Raw genomic sequence first — 17,148 nt, forward strand, 5'->3', positions numbered from 1 at the left:
AAGTTCTCAAACAGGTCGGCAGAGAAACGGATGGAGGATGGTTTTGATGGGGGGGGATTAAATAAAATTGAGCCTAAATGTCCTTAGTTTACAACATACATTAAATTACAGATGGGTTTTTGTTGTTGTTGTTGTTGATAAAACAGAACTTATGTCACAAGTCTTTTGCAGGAAATGAAATCATTTAAAGGTGACCTAGAATGGATTTTGGTGTAGTTGGATAATGAGAGTTCAGTACATGGAACTGATCTAGCATGAACACCATTTCTTCTGCAGAAAATCTTAAACCGCTATAAAACTTGCCAATTCCAAAACTGTTTCATAACCGTCTTGACCTGTTATATTTTACCCCTGCAACATTTCCATACATTCAGTCCACTAACAAAAATCCATGCTAGTCCTAGTCAAAGCAGGCGAAATATAGGGTTTTTGATGCCTGTAGATAATCTTCCCCCACAATGTGCATCAAGACACAAGGGAGAGTGTGAACAACAGTGCTAGACTATACTAGATTAGAAAACAGGTTGCCTTGACTGTGCAAGTGTCCACAGAAGGGGAGCTCAAACTGCGTGAGCGAGGAATTACAGTGGATATAAGCTAAAATCAAACTGGGTTTAACTTCTCTTCATCTCTCACGGCACTGAGGGCCTCAACGCTACACTAACTAGTAAGACTTGGGAATAATAACAAACAATGATTACACTGTTCTTGTTACAATGCTAAAAACAATACCGGACTACGCTATGTGGCTTTTTTTGTGAGCCCCTGGAGTGACGTATCCCAGTTTATTCACATGTGCTCCATAAAACTTTCATTCTTGGGCGAAAACATAGGGTTGCATCTGGGCATTTATTTTTCTCAGCTAAACCAAAGTCACAAACTTACTATTTATACCCAAAAGAACACCTTAAAATATTCAAATGCATTTTAAATGGATTTTCTGGCAAAACATGAGTTCGGTGCTTCTGTTGACACACAAGTAAAATGAGTCTTTTTTTCTCTCAAATTGTTACTGCCATGTAAACCTCCCGTTCGTGGCTCCCCATAGCACTAGCAATGCTCCTGACACCAAGAGGGTAAGGGTACTTAACATATATATCCTCTGATAAATGCAAAGCCACCTGTGGAGCATTGCCGAGCAGCCAACACGCTTGGAAGCAAGCACTGGGGCCCCACCAGCTAATAGATGACAACCCACCCAAAGAGAACACAGCCAGTTGGGCTTATTCAGACTGCGGCAGCTGATGGCAAAGCAGCAAAATTAGTCTAACTATATATGCTTCCTTTTAAAGCGAGCTCTCTACAAATAATTAAAATTAATATTCAAATGGCTGCCCCGCAATAATTAGTATGATAATTGGGCCCTGAATATGGTGGTATTAGACTGGACATTCATGACCAGTAGAGCATTTATTGAGTTATTAATTAGACTTGCTTGTTTTCAGTCGTCCTGCCCTGTAAAAACGCCCAATTTTAATGTGATTTATAACTTTTAATTTGGTTGAATGAAGATTGAGCATTTTGAACAAATTCATAGTGATTCATCTTCATTGAAGCTGATTTAAATATTATAGATATGATAAATTGAAGAAACTTTAGCTGATCCTGTGTGTCTTTTGCTGCCTTGGTGACTAATCCTAAGAACACATCGTGCCTTTCTCTAAGCATATCCAGCTGTCTGATCCTGTTGATAGTGGTGTCTCTGTATGACACTGCAATGGCTTTGTGTAGTATCGAGTAACAAAGTGGCGAACAGGTTTCTTGTGAGTACATCTTGGAAGTGGTCTATTACTATGCATATGGTGCCCTCAGCGACAGCGTAAAACGTATTACTTATGCACACTCCTATTGTTCCAGCAGAGTGTCATGTCACCTGCAGTTGTGTTTGATTTAGGTCAGCACAGCTTAATAACTCAGTACGTCATCTGCTCAGATTCACTTTGATTTGATTTAGCTCGGCCCGAAATCTGTCATGCTGCAAATCTGATGCATGTTAATGAGCACCGGAGTCATTTAGCCCATGGCCTTAACATGCTGGTCCATCTGCGTCCACACAGCCTGGTCTCTCCAGCTTGAGAGATGTGTGTCAGTTGTAAGAGAGATTAAATGGTTGATTACTACATCATGAATACGCTAATATTGAGTGCTATTATTACAGTTCCAGAGTTCTGCACTCTTAAAAATTAAGGTGCTACAATGGGATCTTAAAGCGATGCCATATAAAAGCGGCTTTTGGTTTCTTAAAGAAACGTATTTGTAAAAGAGCTGTGAGTGTAAAGAACTTTTACATGAACTTCTTCAAACATTTAAAAACATTCTTCACCTACAACTATTTTTTTTTTTTATTTTTTTTTTTACAAAATAGTACTTGGAACCAAAAGTGTTCTTTCTACAGCACTGCTCCAGCAACCCTTTCTAGCATCCATTATTTTTGAGAGTGTGTTCAAACATGAGATATCTTATTTTGATTCTGTTTACACTAAAGAAAACCTTACAGATCCAGACACATTTCCAAACAAAACACTCTTTCATAAAAATCTGAAGCATTTAGCAAATGACTCATTGCAGTGGGAGTGGATAGCATGAGTAAACAGCTCCAAATAGAATAAATAATAATAACAATAATAATAACCGACTGCTTGGCCTCAATAACATCACCAGGTTTATATACATGGCATCCTGGTGATCCAATTATGTTATTAAATTATATTTGGATCACTCAAGCCACATTACTTAAGGTGGCTCTTGACCATGGTTGACACAAGTTTAAAAGGAATGCTTTTTTCTGGAACTACTTTTTCCCCCCTCTATATCCAGTTAGGCCACAGTTCTATGCATTTTCCACAGTTTTCCCCACTAGTCTTGACTGGTGCCCTGTGGATAATAGTGGCACAGCTGAGACCCCAGCGAGCTGCAGAACGGCCTCTTATTTTGCTAGAGGAAGAAACTGTTGGCTGTTTAAAATTATTTTTCTGATATTTGACAGTACAGAGTACACGGTAGAGTAACGTGTGAGAAACCATGTTACAATGGATGCGACGATGTACTGTTTACGTAGAAAGATCACCGGAGGTTCATTTTAGTGAAAAGTGTGTAACTAGGCAAAGTAAACATTCATATATAACCTGTACATGTAAATAGCCTTAGAGATACAATACTTAATATCTGTGAAATATGAGCATTTACAGATGCTCATTCACAAATCTTACAGCAAAATTAATGAAAGACATGCATTTCAGAACCTTGAACAATTAAATGACATCTGAACTCATGTATCAGGTACTAAGTTAAGGGTGTTAATAGAAATGATCCGTTTCAGAAATATCAGCCTGAGGCTCAATCCAGGAGCAAGCATGCCCTCAGGAACTCATCCCTATCTTGGCCCAATTTTTACACTGTGCCCCATATAAAGCAATGGATTTATAATGCGGTTTAAAAGAGGGCTGCCTTCCTACTGAAGCAGCGGTAAAAACTCTGCGGAGGAAGGAATCAGAGGAGACAGAATCAGGAAAAACAAGAACATGGTGTCAACACAGGGCACTTCCAAGCTGGAGAGGCTATTAAGATGTTCCTGCTGGGTTCACAGTGGGGGCAATGTACAGCTTTCTGCATTATCCTCACCAGGTTCTGATGACACCATTACGGGATTTGGTGAAGCTTCAACTCTCACTGTAACAAAAAAAAAAAAACTTAGCAAAACCTTAAACATAGGTAACAATACTTTAAATAAACATATTAATCTTCTTTTTGGCAAATGCATTAAGTGCACAAAGTCAGTTTTAAGATTGCTTGTTTTAGAGGTGTTTCTGACCACCTCATTCATCAGTGAGTTCATACTTTGGTTCTTTAGACTTGTGGAGGTTTTTTGATGATACCAGATGATGAAAATAGTTTAAAGACATCAATCAGCCATAACCTTAAACCACCCTAATCACCTTTCTAATATTGTGTCCCTCCGAAGCTGCCAAAACAGTGTAAGCCAAACAGAACAGCTCTGACCAATCAAGACATGGACTCAACAAGACCTCTGAAGGTGTCCTTTGGTATCTGCAATCAAAACATTATAGAGGCAAATCCTTTAAGTCCTGTAAGTTGAGAGATGGGGCCTCCATAGACTGCGTTAAAGAGCCCTTGTCATCATGACCCTGTTGCCAGTTCACCAGTTGTCTTTGGAGCACCTCCATACTGAAGGTACAGGTACAGAAATGCTTTAAACATAAGTTTTAGTTTTTGAAATTTGAGAATTCAGTTACTTTAAGGGGGGCCTATTCTGGCACAGGTGACCGGGGGTGCACTTACAGCTTTTATAATCTTCTTAGAAAAGCACTGAGTCATGGGATGCTCTGGAGCATCATCACATAATCCTAAGAATCAGGTAGGGGAGTATAAATCCCTCTCAGTATTGAGCTGTGGAGCAGTAGTACTGCATTCTCTAGAGTGTAGAAGCTCTGTCCAATATTTCAGGGATTAATTAAAGTGGTGTTTGTCTTCCATAACTAATCATCCAATACCAGTACCTATACCTGCCCTTATTAATGCTCTTGATGTTCCAACATCTGGTAGAAATATGTTGGATGATTGTTTCTCTTGCACGGATTAAACCCCTTAGACCCTGTAGCGCACATTTCTTCACTACATTACTGTCAGAATTAACATCAGTGCCCTAACATAGAGCCCTGTGGGACTCCACAAGATAAATCAAACTGTTGCTGAAACATTCAAAATAGTTCCTGCATAAAGATGAATATCTGAATAATAAACCTAGGGTTCAATGGGTTAATACATGGGTTTCTTTGTTGCTTCCATTCAGAAAATGAACTGTGTAAACCCACAAGAGTACCTGCAGCACCATTACAGCATTTAGACATTATAGCATGGCACCTAATCTCAAGCTGCTGGAACTGTAGCGCCCCTTCTTCCATCAGCGGCTCCCATGCCCAGACTTTTAGCATGTTCTCCATGCTGCTCTCTGCCTAAATGAGACTATAATTGCCTTTTATATTCATCAGTTTAAAAGGTTGAGGATTTTATATGGACACAAGTGAGATACCCAATTACAGTGTGGAGGCTGAAAATGAAAAGGCTTACTTGGTGTAAAAGCAGTTTGGCTGTTGCTTTGACACCTACCTTCGAAAACAAAAAGCACAGGATGTTCATTAGCCATTCTGCTGAGCAGTGGTAAATGAGGGGGTCCTCTGAAGCGTGGTGCCTGCTTTCTCTGCACAGCGATAGCATCTGTAATGAGATGCACTCAAATCATTCTCACAGACCCCCAATAAACTCGTACCTTTTGCTCATTAGTTACTCATATATATAGCTTAGAGGTTATATGCTGTTGGAGACTCATTTGAGTAGCTCGTTTTAAACAATTTCGTGTGATCAAATGTGCTCGCTTTGTTTCATGCACACACAAACAGGCTTCTTGGGTGATTCAGGTAGGTCCCAGTGGATGACAGCATGCCATGGACCTATAAAAATACTGCAGGAACAACACGATCCCACACACTGGGGAGTGATGGGTGGTGGGCGTAAGATGGACACTTTAAAAAGGTAGAGCCATCAGCACGACTTAATGTCTGACCGCAGTGTTCTCTGCTGTACACAGATTCGCAAAGGAAAGGGGGGTCGCTGAAAGGAAACAAAATACATTATTACAAATCTTTTTCAGATGACTTGAAATACATAAAAAAAAACACTCTTAAAAAGATTCATTTGCTGATAAAGATTATTAGCATTAAGTATCGAGGCAAACAGGCCGTGAACAGCGGAACGCTTATTGTATGGCCACTAGATGGAGACTCGTTCCAGTTTGCCATCTATTTACTGGCCCAGAGAGTCAATGCCCATAGGGGCAGCCTGAGAGAACCCTCGGTTGCGAGTGATCTGACATTTTAATGGCTTTTTTAAAAGCTTTCTTGGTAACATTAGAAGGGCCTCCACAGTCCTTCATCTTCTGAATAAGTCACCTCCATAACTGACAGTCTGAGGGACTGAAGTAGCCACCTAACCCAAATAAGGCTGTCTGTATTAAGCCATGGGCTATCTGTTACTCCAGAGGTCCAGTTTGTCTAAGTACGCTCGAAACCATCTGAAAAATCAGCTCATGGAGAAGTGAATGACTAGAAGTGCAATCACAGTCTAAATCAGAGTTTAGGTAAGGAGCTACTAGGCCTTAATGCACATTCCCTGTGAACTGGACGGTTCCCAATGAGTCTAACATGAACAATCATTTGCACTTTATCCATTAAAAAAAAAAAAAAGTAATAAAAGCATGTTAAGGCCAAATTGCTTCCTCACGTAGTACCTGAGTCTTCACTGAATGTGTAGACTTGCTGTCGGAAGGTGAAGACTGCACTCTAATACAGAGCAGCTATCTCCTCTGGGTCACTTATTTGCACACTGTAGAGTCTAAATGAGGTTTTAAAGTCACACACATACACCCGCTAGCCTAATTTGGTCTAATCAGGCCTAATGATGTGCGCTAACACACACACACACACTCGCACACGCTCACCAGTGGACAAGGCTCGTGTCCGAGAGCATATTTTTCTTGTTCTCAATCCCAACCATTTAAGGATTCAAGACTTTTTTGTTGCCATACACCAAAAAAGATTTTTGGCTCTGTGTATGTATAAGGCAGTGGTGTCATTTTTTTTAACCCTGACGAATGTGTGCTACACCAAGAATGTGCCGATAGTCATCTAAAATACAAAACTACTGAAAACTAGTTGAGTAATGAGTTATATACTTATTAAAGCAGTAAACCAAGAGAGACCCGGTTTTATCACAAATCCTGTGGCTCTAAAACCTCCTTAAACATGGTAAATTCATGGTAATGTATACCACCAAGTGGCTTATTGCTTGTATAAATTGTCCACGACAGAGAATACTATGAAATGTATCATGTTTTAATAAATAATTTAAGATATCAAATAACAATTGCAGGAGCTTTCTGCTGTTGCCAAGCAACTATTGACTGCTGTGGAGGACAAGAACCGTAGCCTATTGTAGTCATTTATTGAACGTTTAAGATTTTTTGTCATATAATAATAGAACTATTATAATATTTATATAGAGTAGTGCTAAATTGAAACCCCTTTGTTCAATTTCTATTAGCGCATCTATGCAGTTTCTAGTGTTGTGTCTTTCTATTCCACACTGGTGCAGAATCTCATATCGCACCCTACTCTCTACAGAGCGCAATGTAGGATTTAACCCTATAAAACGTCTATGGCCGCTGACGGGCTGAAATAGACCAAACATCTATTACCAAAGAATAGCACCACCAGTTTCTACAGAAGTCCTTAGTGTGTAATAAGCCTTGCTGCTTTAAGGGGTTAAAATAAAGGCCATGCATAACATGACAGTGACTAACAAAGAGTCAATGGAGAGTCCGAACACCACAATTTGGGAGCAGAAGCCAAAATCTCATAACTCACGTAGTGCATTGATTTTAAATGTACCTGAGGATAATCTAACCAAGCCACAGACATTTCAAGATGTTATGATGCAATGAAACTGAATCATTCAGGAAATACTTTAATACTATTAATAATCAAATCAAATGAAACTAAATGTATTTGTATAGCGCTTTTTACAATTGCCGTTGTCACAAAGCAGCTTTACACAATCAGTGATTAGTAAAGTACAATAAATCAACAACATAAGAAGACATGAAAACCAAAGGCCCCCAGTGAGCAGCCAAAGGCGACAGTGGCAAGGAAAAACTCCCTCAGAGCTGGAGGAAGAAACCTTGGGACTCACAAAGGGGACCCATACTCCTCTGGTCAGAACTATTTATACATTATTGATAAAAATCAACGAACCACTGCATAAGGCTGTTCTACTGCTCAGGTGTGCAATATATTTTTAATCATAATATAATAATCATGGTGTAGTATAACTTATTATTGTCATGGCAGTAATGGTAATGGTAATGAGAGTAATGATGGTTAATAGTGGTAATATTAATAGTGGCAGATAGTTAAGAGTCCATTTAGGTTTTAACATGGTCATTAAGCACGTAGCAGTGGTAAGAGGGTGTGCAGTTGGTCTGGCATGGGTGGTGGAGGAACCTATTAATAGAGTAGTGTTTTAGTAGGTTAGCTGTTTTCAGCTTTTTAGTTATCAACTCAGCTGATCACACAGTTCTAGTTGTTGCTCTTTCGTTTACTTCTGTCAAAACACTGGCTGGCCTGTGCACGCAGCGTAACAGTCCATTAACAGTAATGACTTTGGTCATAAGTGTGCATACATGGAGTGCTTTTCAGTGTTGTTAACTTAAAAATTTCATAGTTCTCAAAATTATATATTTTTTGGGATATGAAGGATTGTTTGTTGAGTTGCTGAGGCAGGCAGCACATAGGGGTTGAGAGGAAGATGGGAGGAAAGTGCTGAGAAATTTGAAAGCTCATTTAGGTGGTATGAATAGTTTAGGAAACACAAGAAAACATAAGATAATTGCATTAAGAAAACCAACCAGTAACAGTGAGAATAGCACATATTACATTAGGTAGAATGAGAACAATAATGTTTTCTCCTATTTGCTGGAAAGTTCAGAACAGTATATAGCGATTTCTGCCAATCTCTGTACAGTAATTAGTTACATTTAACATGTTAGACAAGAACAGTGCTAGACCTACTAAACTTAGCTTAGCAGATATTGTTAACAGCTACACTCACCAAGCACTTTATTAAAAAAACCTGCATACTTATTTTTTCATGCAATTATCTAATCAGCCAATCATGTGGCAGCAGTATAGTGCAAATAAATCATGCAGATACGAACCAGCAGCTTCAGGCAATGTTCACATCAGCCATCAGAACAGGGAGGTTTAGGTGCAGTTTGATTATTTCTAGAACCGCTGAACTGATTTTCAAAAGTATCGTCTCTAAAATTTACTCTGAATGATGTATTAAAGTAAAAACATCCAATGGGCAGCAGTGAGGTCAATGGAGAATGGCCAGACTGATTCAAGCTGGCAGAAAGCCGACAGTCACTCAGATAACCTCTGCATAATTGTAGTGAGCTGAATACCATCTCAGAATACCCAACACATCAATCCTAGAGGCAGAGGCAGACTAAAACAGCAAAAGATCAGGTTGGGTTCTGAGCTGAGGCTGCAGTGAGCTCACCGAGGCTCCCCAAAACTGGACAGTTGAAGATCTTGTGTGATGAATCCCAATTTCGGCTGAAGCACACAGATAGTAGGGCCTTGTGTCAACAGTCTGTTTGAGTATTGTTGCTGAGCGTATTCATCTCCTCATGGCCACAATGTACCTGTTTTCATATGGCTACTTCCAGCCTGCACCTGCACTGGTTTCAGGAACATGGCAATAAGTTCAGCGTTCCTCAGTGGCCTTCCAAGTCACTGCATCTGGATTCAATAGAACGCTCTGGGATGTAACAGAACGGGAGATTCTGCTCCTGAAAGGTCTGTAAGAACTTTGTGATGCAATCATGTCGGCACAGAGCAGAATCCAACATCTTGTGATCTTGTGCAAAGAGAATTGAAGCTCCTTTGAGAGCAAAGGGGAAGCCCTACCCGGTAGGAGTACAGTGTTCCTAATAAAGTGCTCAGAATGTGCAAAGCTTTGATTTTTCTTTTAGGGGTGGGGCTACAGCTCACAGTAGGTAAGCTGGAAATATCACAGGTAGTCTGTTCAGTTTCCCGACTTTTTTAATATCCTTGCTTTTCTCAAGATTTATAAGGTACAGGAAATGCTGGACACTGCATGTTGGTGGGTTTGTGGACTTCATTTATCATGAGTTTGAGTATTATGTAAAGTTAGGTAAAGGTATAAAGACCTGCCAGAAAATACAATTGGAGACGCTGGGAAAGGTCATGACCCCCATTTTCACCCCCTAAATTTGTTCCTCTGGGGTAAGGCCACAATTAAACAATGAACGATAAGGTAGACAAATACAAAAAAAGACAAGACAACCAGTGTAAAACAGAGACATGTGAACAGACATGTGAAACAGTGCGTATGTAATAAAGAACGGCATGCTGTAAGAGATGTGGATGTATGAGATTTCTCAGTGAGAAACATTGATTTTCTGCACTGGTTTCTCTTTCCTATTAGACCATTCCTGGCAGTGATGAGATGGTGCCAGTCTCGCGTTGTACTGCAGGCGTTCTGTGCCGCGCGCCGTGGACGGAACGGCTCGTGGCGGGAGTCCCGCGAGGCCCTGATGGTTTCCCATGGCAACAGAGTGGCGAGTGAGGGTCTGTGTATGGCGGGTAAGCGAATTGCACTCACACTGACGCTTCACATCAGCTGCTTTCACCAGTCAGCCGATTAGAGGAATGCAAAGAAAAGCATGGCTCTCTAACCCGCCTCGTTAGGGAAGCCTAGAGCAGAACAAATTCACAACAAAATGTAATATCTAACATGGCAGTGCCTTTTTTTTCCTGAGCTGAATTTTCCCTTTCCGACTTGCCAGTTGTGGCTCAGAATGAAAATTCAACTTGAAAAACGTCATTCCCACTTGCCATCCCAAAGCTTTGTTGTTCTTTTCACAACTGTTTTAAACAAAGCTCGCCTTCCTCCCTCCACGAATCTTCAAGCCTTCTGAGGAACATCAAAGAATCCCTCTGCATAATGACTGGGGATCTTCGGGAAGGTGTTTGATTAAACTTAAAGAATGGCTCATTGTTTATTCATAGGAGAAGACTTCGTTTGAGCCTTCACATGCTGCCTTTTGTTCTTATTGAAGAATTTGCTGGTGCTGGCAGTGCAATCAGTATGTGGCGGTGAATCTTTCTGGGCATTACGTGGGGGCCACAGGGCCTAAGAGGTTCAACTCGAAAGTCCTCACCTCCATCTCCAGTGCCATTTCACTTAACGTTTAATCTAATCCCTCTGTCTAGGACTCACACTTCTCACATTCAGACCGTCCGCCTGGGGCCGCTGACCCGTCATCAGAGAGCTAAGTGGAACTCATCCGTCCAGCTGCATGTGGCTGGCTGCTGTTCTTTACTGCCCCTTACTGCGGTCAACACACATGAACATGTGTTTTTTTTGTTGTTGTTTTTTTTCACTGATGCTGAAATTGTACTTGCCGCAGGGTCAGCACCATGCTGCCTTCCTTTTGGCATCAATAATCAGGAGAATGTGATAGCTTTTGGCCTTGGGGTTCTGGTGCTAGTATTGCTGTGAAGCAGTGCACTGCGTCTACGTCTTCTCCTCAGTGGATGTGTGAGGATAAATCCATTAATGCTAGCTTGTGTAAGTCCGGTGTGTACTGAGCTCACGGCTTCTACGAGCCTGCATACACTTTAGCTTTCATTTCTCCACCGTGAGATCAGCCTGAAAGTGACAGGAGATAGAAATAGCCTATTGCTGCTATCACAAGACAGCAAAAACTTATCTCCACTGTTGACAGTTTTCACATTTATCAACCATCACTTTCATACCCAGTTATGACAGTCATGGTCCTGGGAGCTAAAACACCATTATAAACCAGTTGAAATTTCACGCTCCTTGAGCCAGATATTTCTCTTTTCTGCTTTTGAGAATATGTTTTGAAGGGTTTTGTTCCGGCATCAGGCCTGTGATGCATGTTCTGCCTTTGAAACCAAGCTGAGAACAAGTTCTCTGGCTTCGTAGAAGCTGCACACACACACACACACACACACACACACACACACACATATACACACATTTGGTATCGTCTTATATCAGCTGCTCAGCTGCTGTACAGTACATTAGCCAGCCAGCCAGCCATCCAGCCATCCATCCATTCATCTTCACAAACATTCTCAGTAGGAAAGCCTTTAGTGTATAAATGCTGAATTTCATTGGGCTTTATTCCTTTTGGAAGCCACCCGAGAGCCGTTTATGTCGTTTGGGCTGCAGTTTGTGACCGTATCTGTTATAGTGGGTTATCTGTCATCAGTGATGACAGAACGCGCTGGAGTTAGACAGGCCGTCAGTTAGAGGGGTTTAACGAGGCCCTGTTGCTCCTGATAGTTCCTGTCCGTGTTGTCGCAGCACCAGGAGCTGGAAGTGTTGGAGTGTGTGTTGCGTCAGTGCTGGAGATGGTGTTGTAGTCCTTGTAATCTGAGAGAAGGAGGCAGCTTTAGGGCGTTTGGCTGCAGCTATTTTAATCTTAAGGCTGGAGCATTAAGTCGGGTGCACTGAGGCAAACGGTAGAGCTGTGGAGAGGCATTCCCCCAGGGCTGCCCAAAAACACTAATAATGCTGAAGAGTAGAGAAAGCAGCACAACATGTGAATTACACTGAGAAGGCGTGTGTGTGTGTGAGAGAGAGTATTCCTATTTGTATTTAATTGTCTGTGCCAGCCTGAGCCAATGTGTGCATTTAGAGAGTCTCATTTAACTATATGCTCTGTAGGAAACTGACAGTATTCACTGCAGTGTATGTGTGTGTATGTGTGCGTGTGTGTTTTTTCTTCTTTGTGAGGGAGCATCTACATAAAAGCTGTCTATAGAAGCTTTTTTATATATTTTTTTCAATGCAATATATATATATGTGTGTGTGTGTGTGTGTGTGTGTGTGTGTGTATGTGTGTGTGTGCGCGCAGGCATTATTAGAGCCTTCCGTTTTCCGTTAGTCTCCCCTTTCTGTCATTCACCCTACTTTCCTTCATGGCTGAATATCTCCATGACGACCCAGTCTCTCTCTCTTTCTCTCTCTCTCTCTCTCTCTCCCTCTTTCACCATCTCTCTTGCACTCTCTCTCATCTTTCTTTCTCTCTCACTGTCTCACTCTTTTTTTTTTGTTGCTGTCTTACTACCTTTCTCTTTTTCTCTCTCTCATCTTTTTCTCACAGTCTCTCTCTCTTTCTTTCTCTCTCTCTCTCTTACTCTTACTGTCTCACAACATCTCTCTATCTTTTTTTCTTTCTCACTCTTCTCTTCCTCTCTATCTCTTTCACTGCTCTCCCCTCACCATCTCTTCTCTCTCTCTCTCTCTCTCTCTCTCTCTCTCTCTCTCTCTCTCTCTCTCTCTCTCCCTCCCTCCCTGCTTCCCTCCCTCTCCCTCTCTCTCTTTTCCTCTCTCTCTGTAGTGTGCGTCATACACAGGAAAAGTGTCTTATTCCCCTGTGGAACTCAATCTAGCCCCCCCAAACCAACACACACTCTCACACTCACCTGCAAAATCCCAGCTCCTCTTTGCTCATCACCCTCTGTGTTTGGGAAAACGTCAAACACTCACACACTCACACACACACAAACACACAAGAGCACGTCACACTCTCTGAGTAAGTGCGCGCTTCAGAACGACGGACATAGAGAGAGGACGAGAGAGAGAGATAGAGAGGGAGGGAGGGGATAAAGTCTTATTGTTCTCGAGCAGCGTGTACTGGAGGTGTGGCATCTTCCGGGCGTTGTCGTGGAGACGGAAGGCTACCCGGGCGCTGTTCTCTCTCTCTCTCTTTCTCTCTGGGCTGATCACCAAGACGCTGATCACGGGGAGGCTGATCCTTATGGCAAGAGCCGCAGCCACAGGTAACCAGCACACACACACACACTCACAAACACCCCATCGGTACTTGTGTAGCAGGTTGAAAGGGACAGTGTGGTCATTGTTGTTAAGTGATTTGGCGATGAGTCAAAAAGATGCAGAAAGTGTATGTCTCTGTGCTTTCTGTGTGTGTGTTTGTGTGTGTGTGTGTGTGTGTGTGTGTGATAAAGATAGTGGGTGCACTAGCAACTGTATGTGTGTGGCAGGTACAGGAGCAGATCAGAGGGTGTGTGTGTGTGTGTGTGTGTTGTGAGTCATAAAGGGGGATGTGGTGATGTATTCTGCCTGTGGCTTCAGAGAGAGATGCAGCAGATTCCCACAGCGCACACAGTCCTCTCCTGCTGCGCTCTGAGAAATGGGAAAGAAGAGTGGGAAGTGTGTGTCTCTGTGTGTTTGTGCATGTGTGTGTGTTCCGCTGCGTGTACTGATGTATACATATGTGAGCATGCAGGAGAATCTATAGTGCTGAGAGAGTGGATATTGTATTAAAAAGCTATGAAAACTCTGACTGTGTGTGTGGTGGGGGGGCGGGGGGTAGTGGAGAGGAGCGGCTGGTGGATACAGGTTTATGTGAGTATTGAGAAAGTAGATGGTTTATTAAGATGCTATGAAATATATGAATGGCTCCATAGGCAGATAGATGTGTGTATGTGTCTCTCTGTCTCTCCCCTCACCCTCTCTCTCTCTCGTTCGTTCTCTCTTCCTCCCTCTCAGAAAACGATATTATATATATATATATATATATATATATATATATATATATATATATATATATATATATTTGAATTTATATAAATGTAAAAGTCTGGGCACCCAGATTTTATTAAAAATTAAATAAATCCTCTACAAAAAACTTCACTTCTGAACATTTTATCCCACAGTTCATATTTATTTACATTGTTATTTACATTTTATCAGAAATGCATTTAATAATAGTAATAATAATAAATAACAATAATGTATACATACACATATACATGTGTATACATGTGTGTGTGTGTGTATATGTGTGTATATGTGTGTGTATACATGGCTCAGATGACACTAGTGAGACGTTGTGTCGTGGACATGGACTGTATTAGGTGATGGAAGGTGTTCATTATATAGAGGTTAACTTGTCCACAGTTATTCCAAAGGTGCATCCCGGACACTACTAACTTTGTGGGATGTTCTAGAGATGCCCTAGTGAGGGTATATAGACTCCTTGCACACCGACAGCATAACAGTGGTGCCCCACTGGCCATTAATACCAGAGGGAAACAACAACTCCGGGGAGTGGTACAGAGCAATCGACGCACCACTGTGGAGCAGTTAACCTCTATAATAAACACCTTCTGTCACTTAATACAGTCTATGCCACACTTTTAGGTAGGTGGTCATAATATTCTGATATGACTGTGTACATATTTCGTTGCTGTCACACAAAAATCCTGTACCTCTAAAATGGCAACTTTACAGGAGGAGGAAATACTCTCGTTAACATTCAATGGAAGTCAATGGAAACATATTTTATTACAAGCGATTTTGGAGCATTTGTATTGGTCCATTTATCATGATATTTTGAGACAATGTAAAGAACAACTGGCAGATTGACATTAGGTGAACAAGGGAAAATGGAGCAAAAACTGACATACAAGGTAAAGTCTTCTACAGCAGTTTATATAGCATATATCCAGTTTTATTGTCTTCTGCATTTTGGAATATTGTAAATCTGGCAGTTGATGTTCACATTGTGTCCAAAGTACAATGAATAGATCAATAGAAATGCTCAACATTGCTCAGAATTCAACCTATACCTCTGCTTGCGATAAATGCTAAGGAGGTTTTTGACACATCTCCACATTTTGTTGGGGGTTGGCTGATACCAATATAGATTTTTTTTTGCTTTAAATACATATATTTATTTATTTTCTTCACCTCGATTTTGCTCCACAGTTTCTTCATTGCCAATTTCCACCCACTAGGTAGGATTTCCAAAGATCAGTTAGAAGACAGCTGCAGTGGCCAGCTTCATGCTGAGTGAAGGGGACTAGAGGAAGGCTTGGAGAGAGCAAGGCTATTGGACTCCTGGCCACGGATGGTTGTGGCACCAAGAATCAAACTCAATGTCAACCTTGCAAAAATAGGGGCAGGCACTTAGACTGTTGCACCACTCAGGATCCAAAATAAGCTGGGTTTAATTGAAGCACTTCACTAAAGATGAGAAGTATCATATTCACTGTCACGGTCATACTCCAACTACTCAAACACTCTAGTACCCCAGATGATGTAATACACAGCTAACAATATGACACAAAAGTGTGAGTGTGTGCTTCTTCAGACGAGATTTAATACAGAACTGAATCCGATTTATTCAACCTTAACTTTCACTGGAATTCAGAGTAGAAAGATTTTACTCCAAGTCATCTTAGAGCATTTCTTCTGGTCCATACATCAGTACATTTTAACAGAATTTAAACTGCCAGATTCACAGTATAGTCCAATAGTGAAAAATGATATAAGGACAAAGACTACATATATATATATATATATATATATATATATATATATATGTATATATAAGACTATATATATATATATATATATATATATATATATATATATATATATATATATATGTATCATATGCGCATGTGTGAAAGAGTGTGTGTAAGTGTGTCACCGGCAAGTATGTCATGGACTGACCTGATAGTTCCTTCACCTGCCGTGTGCGACAGTTAGATGTCAGTGTTGATATGGCTATTTTGGCCGGCTCCCTCTCAGTATGAGCGATAGAGGCAGCACAAGCTGTCTCCTCTGAAGCTCAACCTTCCTCTCTCTCTCTCACTGATAGACCAGAGGTGGCGGGACAGTGATGGATGCTGTTCCCCCCGTAAAGAGCAAAAAGTCGTCTTTTCAGGAGGATGAGGGGGACAGCTCTGCTCTGTCAGAGAGAAAAAGGGAGAAAGTGCATGAAGCAGCCCCCTATGACTCCACAGGCTCAGTCAGAAACGGAGGCTGGAGAGTGAATGAGTAAATGCATTACAGAATGAATGAGTGTGTAAGCATATTATTCACCCCCTGCGCAACTCCTGGTAATGAAGGTGTGTGGGCCGACCGCGCTTATTTGTTTTAAACCTATAAAGGGTGAGTTATGAGCTCAGCAGATCACCCAGATGTCGGGAGAGGGAGAGAGAGAGAGAGAGAGAGAGAGAGAGAGAGAGAGAGAGAAGGAAGGGAAGGAAAAGGGTAGAGAAGGTTGAGACCCACAGGACATGAGAATGTAGATTTTAGATAAATACAATATAATTGTTATAGTAAGTCCAGTTAGGTAATGTTTCCTATGGCACAGTATTACAGTCAGGTCCATAAATATTTGGACAGTGATGCAATTGTCCTATTTTTGCCTCTGTATACCACCACTATGGATTTAAAACAAAGCATTAACAATTACAGCCATTTCTGCAAAGTTCCTATATTTCTACAGACTCAAAAGTAATTGGACAATCAATTATAAATATTACTATTTTTACTATAAATATTAATATTGCTAATATAAATATTACTATTTTTATTTAAGTTTTTTGTTTTACTTTTGATTAATATGGCTTAAAGCTCATAAAAATCAGAAATCCAGTTTCTCAAATTGGGAATATTGGAATATTTAATAGAATC

General features: G+C 40.9%; 1 protein-coding gene and 1 long non-coding RNA gene across 6 annotated transcripts in view; one reads left to right on the forward strand and one right to left on the reverse strand.

Moving 5' to 3' along the window:
* Positions 1-3,259: 3,259 nt before the first annotated feature.
* LOC140554622 (uncharacterized) lies at positions 3,260-13,236 on the reverse strand. Its single transcript, XR_011979634.1, has 3 exons — positions 13,122-13,236; positions 5,128-5,235; positions 3,260-3,669 (listed from the first exon to the last, which is right to left on the reverse strand). It is a non-coding gene; the product is annotated as an uncharacterized lncRNA (long non-coding RNA).
* The window catches only part of lingo2b (leucine rich repeat and Ig domain containing 2b), a 38,914-nt gene continuing 34,823 nt past the window's right edge, over positions 13,058-17,148 (forward strand). For 4 of the 5 annotated variants that reach the window (XM_072677788.1, XM_072677789.1, XM_072677786.1 and 1 more), the window contains exon 1: positions 13,058-13,478. Coding sequence is in view for 2 of the 5 variants with exons in the window: in XM_072677786.1 (XP_072533887.1) it covers positions 13,457-13,478 (22 nt within the window). In the remaining 3 variants the exon portion in view is untranslated. The remainder of the gene's footprint in view (positions 13,479-17,148) is intronic. The other variant, XM_072677785.1, reaches the window with a different exon arrangement.

Source organism: Salminus brasiliensis, chromosome 4 (assembly GCF_030463535.1).
Source record: "Salminus brasiliensis chromosome 4, fSalBra1.hap2, whole genome shotgun sequence".
Lineage (NCBI taxonomy): Eukaryota > Metazoa > Chordata > Actinopteri > Characiformes > Bryconidae > Salminus > Salminus brasiliensis.